Consider the following 15,545-nt stretch of genomic DNA (forward strand, 5'->3'; position numbering starts at 1 on the left):
ACCATAAACTTTGAGATGTTCTTCTGACTTAAACACCCGAACATTTGTAATTCTACTACATTTGGTCCAGACTGAAGTTTTGCATGAACTTCCATGATTTTTTTTTCAGATAATTCAAGTTAATTCACCTGTGATCCTCTCACTCTGGTCATTCATACAATAAACGGTCCTCAGAGGACGACTTCTAATCAGATTGTAAATGCAACGTTACACCTACATTATGCATCTTAGAATTTAGTACCGATCTTCTGATTAAAATGCTAAATGAATTAAAAAAAACTAAAACATGATGCATCTAGTTTGTTAAACCTTGGACTGCAACAATAGATACCAATGCATTGGGAATAATAGTCCAATAATAACACTGGACACTTTGCATGTATTTGACTTTTTAAAGAAAGACCAGAACATGGCTGACATGTTTATGTGTGTGTGTGTGTGTGGGTTTAGGGCCAACGCCTCTTGTTACAGACGCCCAGACAGTCACCAGCTCGGTTCCCCTCAGTGATGGTCAGTGTAAAGGTCAGGAGCTACTAGAGCGCTGCCTCGCCTCCGTCACAGCAAACAAACACTGTATTTTTATGTATCTATTACATCGAAGCTTCATCCCTGTGTTGACAACGCTGCAGACTGTAAACACGCCGCGCTGACCGCTGGTGGAAACATGATCACTCGGTGCGTCAGTCAGTCAGTCGTGGACATTCAGTTATAGACCGACCCAACTGTGGCTGGTCAGCAAAATACAGGACTTGTGCTTGTAATTAGATTATTAAATATAATAATTTTATGATTTTTACGTTTTATTCTAAAAGTGTGATGATGAAACAACAGCAGGAACTTGTTAACGTAGAGATTTCTGGCTGATTTCAAATAAACAACCTCGTTACACGCTCTTTTGAACAAACTACCAGGTAAAAAACATTTCTTTTTTTTATGAGCTTGAGCTCTTTTAAAGAACTTTAAATCTCAATCTTGGATTTGTGAGGTAAGTTCTCTTAATTGTTTTAATACAAATCAATATTTCATGCTGCAAACTCATATTTTATGCTCTATTTTAGTCTAGTTTTTATATATATTCTTTTTTTCATGCTGTACATTCTTTATTTATTGATTTGTATTCCCTTCTAGGGTGACTACTTAACATCAGTCCAGATGTAAAACAGCCTTTTGGCTAATTCTGGCATGTTTACATTTGTTAAAATGTTTTATTAATGTGCATTGTCCCTGATTTTTAAACCTTTAAATAAATAAATGCTTGATTTTAATTGTATGTTTAAATGTTTGGGTTGTATTTTAATTCTTATGCTGTTTCTTTTTCCATTTCCAGTTCTTACTTGTTTTTATGTAAAGCACATTGAGTTGCCCTTTGGTATGAAACGTGCTACATAAATGAAGCTGCCTTGCCTTTATAATAATAATAATAATGATATTATTATTAGTGATTATTTAACAGTGTCATTACTGTTGTTGTTATTGTTTCTAATTAAGCTTTTTGAGGCCTGAGCCCCCCCTCCCTGCAGCGACTTATTATTAAACGGTCAAGTAAACACACTGATGGGAAAAAAACTAAAAATCCGGTAAGTAAACAGCCTCCAGGAATAGTCACACTAGTGAAGTGAAGTGACCCCCCGGCTGCTCGGCGGAGACGGGGCGTGGGGGGATGGGGGGAACTCTCTGTAACAGTTTCAGTCCGTCATGAAGCTGAATCACTGGTAAACACAGTCCACTGGGTTCATGTGGAGTCTATTTCTGTCTCTATCTGCTCCAGTCGCCCGCTGCCTCCGGTGAAACTGAGAGAGAGACAGAGACAGAGAGGAAAAACAACTGCTCTCTCTCTCACCTTGACTTTGTGCTTGGTTGAAAACAATAGAAACGGACTTAGCTGTTAGCACATGTTTCATGTCTGGAGGGGGAGGAGGAGGGGGGGGGGCTGTAAAACTACTTAGTCATCAGAGTGTTTTCTTCGTTTTTAGACCTGAGGGCAAGTTGTTGTCGGCTGCAGCCAAAGTCCCGACGCTGCTGCTGCTAATAAACAAAGAGGACTGAAAATCTGCTTTGCCTTTGTTGTTGCGATGTCGAGTCCAAAACCGGATTTAAAGGTGAGAGGGAGGAGGAGGAGGAGGAGGAGGAGGAGGAGGAGGAGGTGTTGACGCTGCCTCTGTCAACCCCTCCACTCTGCAAAAACTCTTACCAAGAATATTTGTCTTATTTCTAGTCAAAAACAAATCTAATTACACTTAAAATAAGACTCATCACATTTTAGAAGTAGCTTGTTTTTAGACACTTTTTTTTACTTCTTTCAAGCATATTCTCACTTGAAATAAGTAGAAAAATCTGATAGTGGAGCAAGTTTGTCTTTCTTATTACAAGCACAAAATGAATAAATTTTTACTTATTTCAAATGAAAATGAGTTTGAAACAAGTGAAAATGATCTAAAAACAAGTTAATTTTTAGGCAATGAGTCTTATTTTAAGTGGAAAGAGATTAGTTTTGACTATAAATTAGACATTTTGACAAGAAATAAGACAAATATTCTTGGAAGGACCTCTCCACCCGCCCTGGGCTCACGCTGCAGGGAGGAAAAAACTTCAGAGGAGCGACAGGAAGCTGTTGTTGTGTGACACTGAGCTGCGTCCCAGCGCAGGGAAAAGGAGGATGTGAAGTGGGTGAAAGGTGATGAGGCCACGATGAACCCATGCAGCGATGACTCTGCAGCAGCTGTGTTTTTAATGCAGGTTAACGTGAATCCACTGAGGTTTGACTCATCATGAGGACACAGAGCTGGAAAAACAAGAACTCAGCTGCTTCTGTTGTGACACATTTTACTCGAGTAGATCCTGACTATGGAGAAAATCAATATGATTCATGTGGAGTTTCCATCATGTGGTGCATTCAAGAGCAAAACGACGCTGATGGGACGTTCACATCAGTGCAGCGTGATCAGTGAGTTTGAGGTCAGTAGGTCAACCTACAGACCCCGGATGTTGATAACAGCTAACCCCAGACTCAGAGGGGAATAGCACTAGTGTATCATAACAAAATATTGGTGAAATGAACGAGTTTCGCGGCGGATAATGTGTTATTCAGAGGCTGCATTGCGCTGCCCCGTGTTCTCGCATTATACGGATATACGCGGCTCTCGGCTGGAGCTAATTTCGTCTCAACGACTTGTAATGACACCAAAGTTATCTGGGTGAGTAAATGATCGTGTTTTATGCTAGAAATAAGAAGAAATTTAAAAAAACAGCAATTCCCCTTTAACATCTGGTCTGAACAGGTTCTCGGGGCCAAAACATCGACCTCCAAGAAGCTCGAGGTGAAAAGTCAAGAGTTCATCCTCTGGAGACGACTGCAGATCAGTCATCATCATCACAGCTTCTGACCAATCACAAGCCACAAATAAACTAAGAGCAGTGACATCACACGTGCATCTCGCCTCCTCCTCCTCCTCCTCCTCCTCCTCCTGCTCCTCCTCCTCCTCCTCCTCCTCCTCCTCCTCCTCCTCTGTGATGAAGCCTCTGGGTCGATGTGTGGCCCAGGCCGGTGTTTACTGGAGCTTTATTGGAGCATTAAGTGCTGACGGTCGGACTAACAGGAGGGAGCAGCATCTGTCCCCCTGCGGCCGCGCAAACCGCTGACGAATCAAACGGTCACGAGCAGCAGCAGCAACCCTGAGTCAACACGGGTAGAGACCTCACACACACACACACAAACACACACATGCACACACACACACCGTACACCTGCTCCTCCTTCGCGGGTGTTTCCCACTCATCTCAACTCTGTAAAAACTTTTTTCCCCCTGTGTGTGTGTTATCATAATGAACTAAAACTAAGACTAGAAATAAAACTAGCAGTGAAAAAATAATTTAGTACACTGAAATAAAAGTAAAAATGACAATTTTCCCCAAAAACTAGAACAATGAACGCGCAAAGCTACCTGAAACTAAAGTTCAGTCAGATAACATCAGCTTAGTTTTAGTTTCCTTAAGACGTCTAAAGTGAATGTAACATGATGAGGACTGATGGGAACATTATGTGATGCAACTAAAAGGGAAAATCCCACAAATGTGGAAGTTCATCCTCAGAGGTCTGACAGAGGCTTTCTACTAAAACCTGAAAAACTATACTAGTCAATTCCTCAAAAACAAAAACTAAACTAAAACTGCTTCATCACTTGTTGAACTCACTAAAACTAAACGGAAATAAAAAAAACAACTGAAAAACTAAATAGAAATAAAAGCAAATAAAATGTTTTAATTTATAATAATCCACATTTCGCCAAATTCCTCCCCTCCCTCCCTGTACTTCCGGCGAACGTCAACCGTCCTCCAGTCGCCTGCTTCAATGATTCACCAACTATGTCAACACTTTGGTTTCCTTGGTTACGCAGGTCTATCAGCGTATTAACATCACGCACCATCAGAGCAGCAGCAGTAACCTCAGGCTGCTGCTCCCTGTGATCACTGCTTCTTATATACAAGATTAAAGCACAACTGAGTAAACATGGAGGAGGTCAAGTGACGGTTAGGAAGGTTAGGAAGGATAGGAAGGATAGGAAGGTTAGGGAAAGGTCCAGCAGCGTCAAGGAAACACAACGCTCACACACAGGAAGAGGAACAGTGTGTGTTTTCTAGATACAGTGTCATCATGCAAAAGTTTGGGCCCCCCATGGTTTAAAATGTCTGTTGATGTGACAGTTCAGCAAGTGGAAGATGAAACGACCTCCAAAAGACATAAAGTTACAGATGAAACATTCCCGTTACATCTTAAACAATACTATTTTTTCTATTTTTTATGTCCATCTTTTACATTTTCAAACTGACCGAGACTCAACGAGGGAGCCAATCACACTACTTTGTTGATAGCTTCTCGATCCAACATGGCGGCAGATCCCTTTACCTTAAAAGAGCAATGTTTAGCGTTTTTTCCTCATTGGATTTCTGTCGCTCTACATACGTCATCGGGTAGGATTGATACGATTGGCTATAAGCTACGTGCAGACGCATTTGATAGACATTCGTAGCGCCCAATGAACAGCTCTGGGCTTTCGTAAACCACGCCTCAAATACGGAAAAATGAACGAGTGGTTAACCAGGCTACAAGTCTCCTGAGTTTCCCATTCTGTCGCAGGCTGCTGCTTTGTTTCCCCTTTTCACTCTAAAACTGTAGCAAACAAAAATTAATACACTGATGATGATTAAAATATTGAAAAAGACTGTTTTATTATGTCTTTTGCACGACACTGTACGTAACCAGTCACACTGAGAAACAACTCAGAAACAGCAACGAGTCAGAGACAGAGACAAAGAGGTGAGAGCAGCTGATGAGTGAGATGTGAAAGAGGAGGTGGAGGAGGTGGGTGGTGTATATCTCACTTTTTCTGCTGTGCGACAAACAAACAGACACACACACGTCACAGCAGAGATAGAAACCACAAGCTGAGTCGCACCGGTCGTCACCATCGAGAGTTTCACTGAGGAGGAAACTGAAAAACACATGTCTGATTCAAGCTCTGTTAATGATCCATACTGTGACTTTAGGCCCCCCCCCTCCTCCCCCTCCCCTCCCCCCTCCCTCCTACGTGACCACGGCTCTGTGGAAACAGGAAAACGCCCTCGCTCCTCCTCCGTATCTCTGTGCATCTGCAGGCGTGCTGCAGCAGGAGGTCGTCGTGCCACTCGGTGAAATTCCTTCACTCACAACTCAAAAATTCACACAGATTTGATAAGAAAGAAGAAAAACACACTGAGTCTGATCTGTGTTTTCCCAACAAAAAGTTCGTTAGCAGTAGGTTCGTTACCTTTAATTGTCTGTGCAAGCTATTTTTAGAACGGTGGAGCAAAGCCGTGAGCTGCTCAGAGCTACGCTACGGAGGCTAATGGGATTTCTTGGTTTCCCTCATCAAACTCATCAAATACACAATCCAACAACTCCAAAACGCTCTGGTGGACAAGTTGTGACCTGCACATTCACCACGCTATGAAATAATAACAGAACGTTACCAGACAGAGTTGTTTTAGAGGTAAATTCAAATTCATGCAAAACCGCTGATGCACGTTCCCGTCGGAGACAGTTTTTCAGCAAGCAGTCTCTGCATTTGCCTCTAAAACAACTCTGTCTCATAACATTCTGTTATTATCTCATAGCGTGGTGAATGTGCAGGTCACAACTTGTTCACCAGAGCGTTTTGGAGTTGTTGGATTGTGTATTTGATAAGTTTGATGAGCGAATTTGCCAAAAATGTTGAAATATCCCTTCAAATAAATGAGTGAATACTACGGTGGCCCTGAAGGATCAACTCACTGCAGCTTAAGAAAACACATGCACAGTGGGTCTGAGCTTCTTGACTTGAAAAGTTGTGCAGAAAAAGGCTTCCTGTTTGTGGACTTCCAAAATAAGATGAGTTTGCTTGTTTTATAATAACATCTATATCACACTTAGCATTAGCCGTTAGCCTGGTCCATCACTTCTATTTGTCCCTGGAAACACGTCTGTTTGGTGTTGTTTATTAGCACACACTGAATTTGCAGCTTGTTTGTGTCTTTGCAGGTGTTTTTTTTCTTAAGCTGCAGTGAGTTGAGCCCTCGGGGCCACCGTAGAGTAAAGGTGGTTTCATAAGTTACACAGGTGGCAATGAACTTGAGTGATGAAAACTTTAGGAATCTGTGACAAATAGCAGTGACGCTCTGTGTTTGAACCTACAGTAAATATGGTTTCTAACCCTTCATACTGTAAAAAAGCAAAAAAACATATTCTAAACATCAGTACTTTGCCTAAATTCAAAAAGAAGTTACTGAATGTGGTCACTTTCCCAACAAATCGTAGTTTAATTAATTCATTTGTTTAGTTTTATTCCCAAACTCTCTTCTCTTTTGTTCTCACTGTGTGAAACAAATGGGAACTAATGACCGCATCATTAACTACCTGTTTGTCTGCACTGTGCATGACCTGCATTGTTCTTTTTGATACTAAAAAGAGGAACTTTGGTAGAAACCGCTGGGACGAATCACACGTTTATCCTCAAAAAAAAAAAAAAAAGATTTAACTGTGACTGTAGGAAGGCTGACAAAAAAGAAAAATGTTTTTTAAAAAAACAGAGCAGGTTGACAAGTCTGCACATATTTCACCCCGAGGCCGAACAAACACATCGACCTCACTGTGAGTAAACACACACACACAGAGAGAAGAAACAGAGCAGGTCTCACCCTCTTGACCTGATTACAGACTTCACACAGTTTACAGGAGTAAACAACCAAAAAACTGCTGAGGTGACGCTGACGGTCGGAGAAGTGAAGGACCTGTCGACCTGAGACACCGAGCGTGATCCAATCAGATAAACCACGATAAAACATCTGAGCAGTGCTCATCTTCTTCTACTCAGGGGAGATTAAACACACACACACACACACACACACACTGTTTCCACTCACACGTCACAACATGAGGATTATCACTTCGTATGGACTTAGAGTAAAGAAGGCAGCAGCGTCTCACTCCGGGGCCCGATGAAACCGTTAAAACGAACGACTGAATGAATGAATGAACGAATGAATCCTCGGAGGCTTTCATCTCTCATCAAAGAGGCAGAGAGACAGAAAACACCTGTGTGATCATCACTCAGGATGAATGGAGCTCATTCACACATCGATCGGACACTCACTGATGAGGAGGAGGAGGACGGTGATGATGAACTGACCTACATTCAGCCGAGGAGCCAGAGTCCTCGTCTGACTCACAATCTGATTTCACAGCGTCGGAGCAAAAAATCCAGACATGAAAACAAACTAATAACGCACGTCTGAGTGCATCGGCTTTGATCAAAGAGAATAAAGTACTAATAATAATAATAATACCAATAGGAATATAAATCATGATATACTAGTAGCTACTACCAGTTATTATCTGTCATATTGTTGGATGATTCATGAGTATACTATATCTGCATATTCAATCAGTGTGTATAATGAATTATGTGCAAACAGAACATGTATATATGATATTGTATTAGATGTAGTTTCTATATAGTTCATGGTGTACATAGAGTATAATTGTGCATAGAATATGTTCATTTTGTGTATTTGTAATCATATGTATTTTAGGTAGTGGTACGCAGACGTATTATAAGACACACATATCTGAAAAGGAAATACTTTTTCTTACTTTAACACTCTACATGTGCAAAAAGGAGCAGGAAGAAGTGTATACTTATTTAATCCTGCCCCCATTCATTAATAGATTATTATTATTACATGTTATATGTAATATAATGTGTATATATGTGTGAGAAAGTATGTAAAGGTGTGTGTGTGTGGGGGGGGGTTATCCTTCTTATAACTGTATTTGTTTTTATATGTTTGTTTTTGTTTTTGTCATTCTACATGTACAAAATAAAAATGAATGAATCAATATAACTCTGTTGGTTTGCTGGCGGTGCATCGACTCGCTCTCCACAAGGAAACCCCGACTGTCGGATCAATACGACCCCGGCATCGTGTTTGTTTTGCTGATGCGCGTACATGCAGCAGCTGCTTTCAAAGGTCACCGTCCTCCGTAGGAAATTATAACCTCAGCAAAAATGAAAGAGAAGTACAGGGACATGGAGAAACTAAAACACGCCCACTAAAGGATGAAAGACGCCTCTGAGTGGTTTGATCCGGGCGTCGTCCTCCCGTTCAGATGCTGATTAAAAACCAACAAAAGGTTTAAGTTTAGGGAACTAGTGGTGGAAGCAAACAGTCCGTTAGTTTAGCTGGTTTAGTTTACATGACAAATACGCTGCTGTTAGAGGCAACGATGGTGCTAATGACATTTGTTTAGCATGTGATGAATGAGTGAATGAGAAGAAAGGGGGACGGTTCCTAATGTCGTCATTGGGGGTTTGTCTAGAATATCACTTCAGCTCAGTGCTTTGATAACAGAGATTTACTATTTAGACTGTTTTCTCACAGGAAACACTGTTTCCAGATGTTAAACACACAATCTGACTCTTTGTTTATGTTATGATGTTTTTAGCAGATGTTATTATGGTTGCATTGCTGGATTATTTAAATATTTTATTAACTTTTCTTCCTGCACTGCACTTTGTTTGTTTAAAGGGATAGCTCAACATTTTGGCAAATTCTCCTCTCACCATAAATCCTATAGTCATAACAGTAGGTTCATTACCTTTAATTATCGGTGCATGTTGTTTTGAGATCGGCGGTGCAGAGACGTGAGCTGCTCAGTGAACACAATGGAGGTGAACGGTACAGGTCCCCTGTCCCTCATCAAACTCATCAAATACACAATCCAGCAACTCCAAAATGCTCTGGTGGACAAGTTGTGACCTGCACATTCACCACGCTATGAAATTATCACGTATAATTATGTGACATTACGACACATAAAGCAAATACTCAGAACTACTTCAGTCTTGAAATCCCTCCGCCCAGCAGCCAAGTCTGGAAAGTAGTTCCGGCTGCATTTGCCTCTAAAACAACTCTGTCTTGTAATGTTCTGTTCTTATTTCATAGCGTGGTGAATGTGCAGGTCACAACTTGTCCACCAGAGCGTTTTGGAGTTGTTGGATTGTGTATTTGATGAGTTTGATGAGAGACAGGGGACCCTGTACCCTTCACCTCCAGTGTGTTCACTGAGCAGCTCACGTCTCTGCACCGCCGATCTCAAAACAACATCCACCAATAATTAGAGGAGAATTTGCCAAAAATGTTGAACTTTCCCTTTAAAGAGAAACACTATTTTGTTTTACTGTACTTGTGCTTGAGAAATGACAATAAATCAGTCCAATTCTAAGTTGTAAACAGCTGTTGCACATGATAAAGGTGCAAACGAAGGTAAATATGTGATTTAAAAAAAAAGTATTAAGTGGTAAAAATGTGTTACAAGAGGTCGACTCACCTGGTCTTTTGCACAGGTACGAGTAGAAGCCCTCGGACTTGAGCATGAAGAGCAGGGAGCCCCAGCCGAGCAGCACGGCAGAGAAGAGCAGGTTCTCGATGACCGCCGTCACCGCCATCCACCAGCGGCGGGAGAAGGCCGTGGCCAGCGTGGGCGCCATGTTGGCAGCGGTTCACAGGAGACGATGGAGCCTGGAGGACGGAGGGGAGGAGGACACGATGATTTATTACACTTTAATTAATTAACATTTATTTATAAACATGATCTCCGGTCAGAGCTGGATGATCCACGTTGTTTTGTTACAAATATACAAAACAATGTCAGTGTCACTAGTAAACAGCAGAGAGCAACATATACAAGCAATATATCCAAACATGTGTAGCTAAGTATAAACATTTTGGTATTGGTATTTTATTGCATTTTATGTCTTATGTGTGCTGCATGTTTAATTTTGTGTTTTTTGAACAGCACTTTGGTCCACTGTGTTTTTAAAGTGCTTCATAAGTAAAGATGGTATTGTATTTAAACAAAATGTTCATAGAATTAAATGAACAAATGCTTAAATAAATACAAATTCACATACATGAATATATCATTTTTAAGGGATTTCATCAAAAAACATTTAAATATTTTTTGTGTTATTTTGTTTAAAAAGCCAAGTGAATTGATAATGGAGTTGATTTCTACCAAGAAACAGGGAAATGAGGGTTGAAAAGCTAGAATTTTGTGTTTGTGAATAAATAATTTTGCCATTAAAATAAAAATAACAACATTTTGTTTCTGCCTGATGATGATGGTGATGGATGAAAACAAACAAGGAAAACAGCTGAGGCCTTTGAGGAGCATGATGATAAAAGAAAAACCTCTTGTCATTAATATTAAACATGCTCCCGCCCCCCTGCCCGTCTCTGATTGGCTGGAGGGGATTTAACAGCCTCTCTCCTATTGGCTGCTAGTGACATAGCTCGTGCAGCAGCTACACGTGAGGTTGATGTAGCGTTCAGCCCGTGTCGGGTGAGGAGGGGTGGGGGGGATGTACAGGGGGTTTAACACCAGAAAAATGTCATCGATTTGATTTTACATTAAAAAAAAATCACATTAAAGGCTCAGAGTTTAATCCTTGACACATATTTGACAAAGTCACCAACTGCAGCTTTGTACAAATCAAAATAAACGATCAACTGTTTTAAATAAAATGCCAGCTTCAACCTGGTGAGAATTTAATAATATTAATTTAAAAAATCTTCCTTGTTTGCATTAAAACATCCGTGTCGACGATTCTCTGTGTCAGATTGCGACAAAAAGACACTTTAGGTACAAAAACAAGTCGAGTTAACGGAGAACTCCCACCGCACGTGAACGCAGCGCGAGCTCCAGCCGGTTCGAGCCAGTGCGGCGCGAGATTCGTCGCCGTGGCTCGGTTGTCTGCGCCCCGAGAGGCTTTTATTGTGATAAGACTCACACACAGTTAATCGCCCTCAACCGCGTCAGTAATCAGGCTAATTACAGCTAACGTGACGAGTATGATCAAAAATAAAACACTGAACTCCCCGTGTGTCAATAGAAACCTCATTTAATTTGAATAAACAGGAATATTTATTATCTGGATACAAAATAAAACGATGCATATGTTTTAAATGAAGAAACTGTGCCCTATTTTTTTGCTTACAGCTTTAGATTTGTTCAAACACACTGCATGTGTGACCTGACATGAATGCACAATAGAAAATAATGTGTTTTTCTATTATATGTTCTGTTGCACTAGAAACATGTGAAGGCGAAACTTAATGTGCCTTTTTTTACTTTGTATGACACGGTTGTTTTTGTCAGATCATGAACTTGATGCCCACCTGGTCTTTTCTATCTGGAGGGGACGGACGGCAGAGACGCACACAATCCTGACATCACATGTTTTTAAGCAGTAAATCTTTACATCCTCCTCCTCATCATCCTCATCCTCATCATCAGGGGAAACAATAAGACAAAGTATATTGCTGTGAACGAGAAGCAGAGCTGGAACTGGTCTGAACTGGACTGAAATCATCTGCACAACACCCCCCTCCCCTCCCCTCCACCCCCACAACCCCAATCTGCATCTCTCCATCCCCTCCTCCCTGCACACAGTCAAGACAACCGAAACAAGACACACGGCTTCCGGTTTCCACACAAAAATAAGAGAGCTGGCGTCGTATAAAAGAACAACCCAACTGCAACACGGTAAAAGTAGGCTATGAAACTATATAACAGCTTTTACACTAATATTACGACTGTTAAGTAAATATATTTAAGATTTTGAGTAATCTGAGGACATCACATAAGGCATAATTTCACCATTTACACTGATTTTTTTCCCAGCTACAGCCACTCATTTTCTTTATTTCACGTTGAATTCCCCCATGTAAACTTATTTTAATATGTTTTTTGGCTTTATTATTATTTTGTTTTCAACAATGCCTCGTAAAGTGACCTGTAATTTGATCAAATTTAGCCTATGATTAGGCTAATATTACCAAGATTATCTAAATCCTTTGAGACGTTTATGGAATTAATTCACATGTGTGAGGAAAATATAGTTCCTCAAATCAAATAATTAAATAAGTAGAAGTGGAATAAATTAATTAACATGTTATAATAAGAGAACAAAGATTCACAGGCTCTAACTGCAGCTTTTATTTTGAAGGCGCAGCAGCTTCTCTTCCGATCACGTCGCGGCGACTTGACGCGCATCGACGCGAAGTGTCGCTCAGCTGTTCGGTATCAACAACAGTGCGGGGAGTTACCGCTTTATTACCGTCAGGCTGCTGAAACAAAGACCGCTATAAACGAGACTTTGTACACGACATGACAACAACAAAAACCACCAGAAACGTAAAGCTCGACCGTTAATCTGCCGTTTTCCCGACGTCTGCGGTGGACGCGAGCGCGTTTTCATTCACAAATTAAACGGTAAACTTTCCCATATAGGCAGCAACACACAGAGGGAGAGAAAGAGCTGAGCGGTGGTGATGATGATAATAAACAGGGGGGAAACGGAAGAAGAAAGAAACAGCTGCTGCGATAGAAAATAAAAATTACATCTGTTGTTTACATCAAAGCTTATCACCAATAATTGATCTGCAGCGAATCATCAGAATCGATCCCAAATGATTGATTATAAACAAAAGATGGATTTAATTAAAGTTAATGACAGTGTTACAGGCTGTTCAGGCAGGAAACGGCTCTCAGTGTGGTATGTGTGTGAGTATATATAGCCTATGTGTAGCCTATATTGTGTGTGTATAGCCTATACTGTATGTGTGGAGCATCCAGCCTACCTGTGGTCTGCGGGTTGAGGGGAAACACACAGCCGCTCCGACCGCGCTCAGGTCCGAATCCGCAGGTCCAGGAGTCGCAGGCCGATGGAGACACGGAGCAGCAGCAGCGGTGGTTGTGTTAGTGTTGTTATTGTAGTTGTTGTTCGCTCACATGAAGAAGGATGATGATGGTGGTGCTGGTGGTGGTGATGGAGCCTGTTCGATTCCTTGGTATTTTTCTCTCTCATCCCTCATTTGCTGCTGCCGCCGCCGCTTTATAGCAGCGCAGAGCGATGCACAAACAACCCCGCCCTCCCATTGGTCCGTGGCTGAGCTAGGAGACCCGCCGCAGCCAATCACAGAGCTCCAGTTTTACATGTGCGTTGTTTCTCAATACAAGTGAGAAAAAAAAAATTGGTTGGAGAGAGAAAAGAAAAACAGGTCGCTGAGGTTTGTTTGGACACAAACTCATCAGCTGATGGTTATGAGACAAAATAGCAAAAAATAATCTAATCATGTAGCTAGTCATTAAATTAAATAAAAAAAACCTATTTATGCAAACTTCAAAATAAAAGTCATAATAGGGAATTCATTTGATTTAATGTAATTAACAGGCCTCACATGATACCACATAGCAAAAACATACAAAACTACGTGTAATTCTGTAGTTATTGTTAATAAAAACTCTATTACTAGCCATAGAAACTTTAACAAAAGTCATAATAGGGAATGTTAAAGCTAAAGTTGATGTTTACCATGTGATCATGTGTGCAAAACTTTACAGACCTACCTTAGCTATTATAAAACCTCTATTACAAGCCATATAAACTTTAACAAAAGTCAAAATAGGGACTGTCAACTTTGATGTTTACTGTATTATTCAATAGGATCAACAGCCCTGACAGATTCTTTGTTCAGCTTTGACAGTTCAACAAAGACTCTGTTGCACAATTTTAACCTAAAGTCTTGTTTTCTCTGTAGGATTACCTGTAAACACTGCAGCCACACCTGCATTGAACCTACAGTGAGTGTATGTGGGCTATAGTCTAGTCTCACTCCCATCAGTGTGAGACGTGACGCTGTGTTTACCTCCAACTTCAGGCACAACTTGTAATTCCTAGAAGTACAGCAGAGCAGAGCAGAGGAGGGTTCACATGGTCCAGGGGAAAGACCTTCAGAAAACAAATCAAAACAAAAAACTCTGGAGGAGAAGTTCAGACAGAGGGCGACCCCTGCTGGTGGAGGACCGTCACTGTAGCTCCGCACACTGTCAGAACTCAGGAGGATGCACAGCGGTGGAGATCTGTGAAATAAAACGATGATGTACAAGTTTGTTTTGTTCAGCAGCATCTCAGAAAAACAAAAATATAAATTACATATATAACCGTGTGTCTGTTGTTGGTGGATTAGTGCACATAATCGGCAGAGGTCACGGGGTCACGAGGCCTCTAAGCCACATTTCGCTTGATTATGAAATCTAGCATTCTTTCTACAAGTTTCTGGAAAACCATGGTTTGACTTACCTTGTCGAGGGTGTTTGATGTTCTAGAACAGTGATCATCAACTGGCGGCCCGCGGGCCGAATCCGGCCCGCCGAACCTTCCAATCCGGCCCGCGACTGAGTTCTGATAGTTAAAAAGTAGCTATTATATTTCTCCGTCTCTGTTGGTGTGCGCCTGTAAGTCAATGCGCTGGGACACGGAGACATGCAGACACGCTCAAAGAAAGTGTTAGTGTGTGCCTATAAGTCAATGTGCTGGGATTAGGAAACGCCGCGGTACCCAAAGCCCCGTGCATGAAAGTTTAGGGAGCTGGACTGCAGGGTTTTCCCTGCCTGTCTGCAGAGGTGAGCTGCCTGGGTGATTTTGGCCGCCGCCTTGGTTAAACTGGGTGTGCACGGGCCGTTCAGATGTAGCGTCTTTTGCGCACTCAAACCCATTCAGTGTAGATGCGCGTCATGCGTGCTCACAACCCAAAAACGATGCGGGAGCGGTGCGTGTTTGATGCCACGCGGTTGTTTTTTTGTGCACGTCCTGCGGCGCACGGACCTGCTTCTCCCTCCGGTGTTGTGTCCCGGTTCCCCCTCGGCCTGTGTCTCTCCTACTGTTTACCACTGAGCTCTGCCCGTGTGTGGAAAAACGTCGCCTCCGAGATGTAGAATATGTATTATAGAAGAGAAACACTACTGACTACTCAGGACTACTGACTTGTATCATCAGAACCGATTGTCAGCCTCCTTTCATATTTAGGCTGAAGATCACAGGGCAAGTCAGGTCAGCAGTGTAAAGCTCCAGCATGTGGGAGTATCTGAAAGTCCAGCTGTCAAGATTTTTCATTTTATATCATACCAA

General features: G+C 41.6%; 1 protein-coding gene and 1 long non-coding RNA gene across 2 annotated transcripts in view; one reads left to right on the top strand and one right to left on the bottom strand.

Moving 5' to 3' along the window:
* Window positions 1–10,085, bottom strand: part of LOC310996427 (large neutral amino acids transporter small subunit 4-like) — a 41,790-nt gene extending 31,705 nt beyond the window's left edge. Inside the window, exon 1 of the mRNA XM_083985819.1 lies at window positions 9,902–10,085. Within this exon, the coding sequence (XP_083841945.1) occupies window positions 9,902–10,061 (160 nt within the window). The 5' untranslated portion in view covers window positions 10,062–10,085. The remainder of the gene's footprint in view (window positions 1–9,901) is intronic.
* LOC310996439 lies at window positions 570–10,130 on the top strand. The gene is made up of 3 exons (XR_014595895.1): window positions 570–985; window positions 1,489–1,577; window positions 9,918–10,130. It is a non-coding gene; the product is annotated as an uncharacterized lncRNA (long non-coding RNA).
* The last annotated feature ends 5,415 nt before the right edge of the window (window positions 10,131–15,545 follow it).

The sequence above is a fragment of the Trachurus trachurus genome (assembly GCF_905171665.1).
Source record: "Trachurus trachurus genome assembly, chromosome: 13".
NCBI lineage: Eukaryota > Metazoa > Chordata > Actinopteri > Carangiformes > Carangidae > Trachurus > Trachurus trachurus.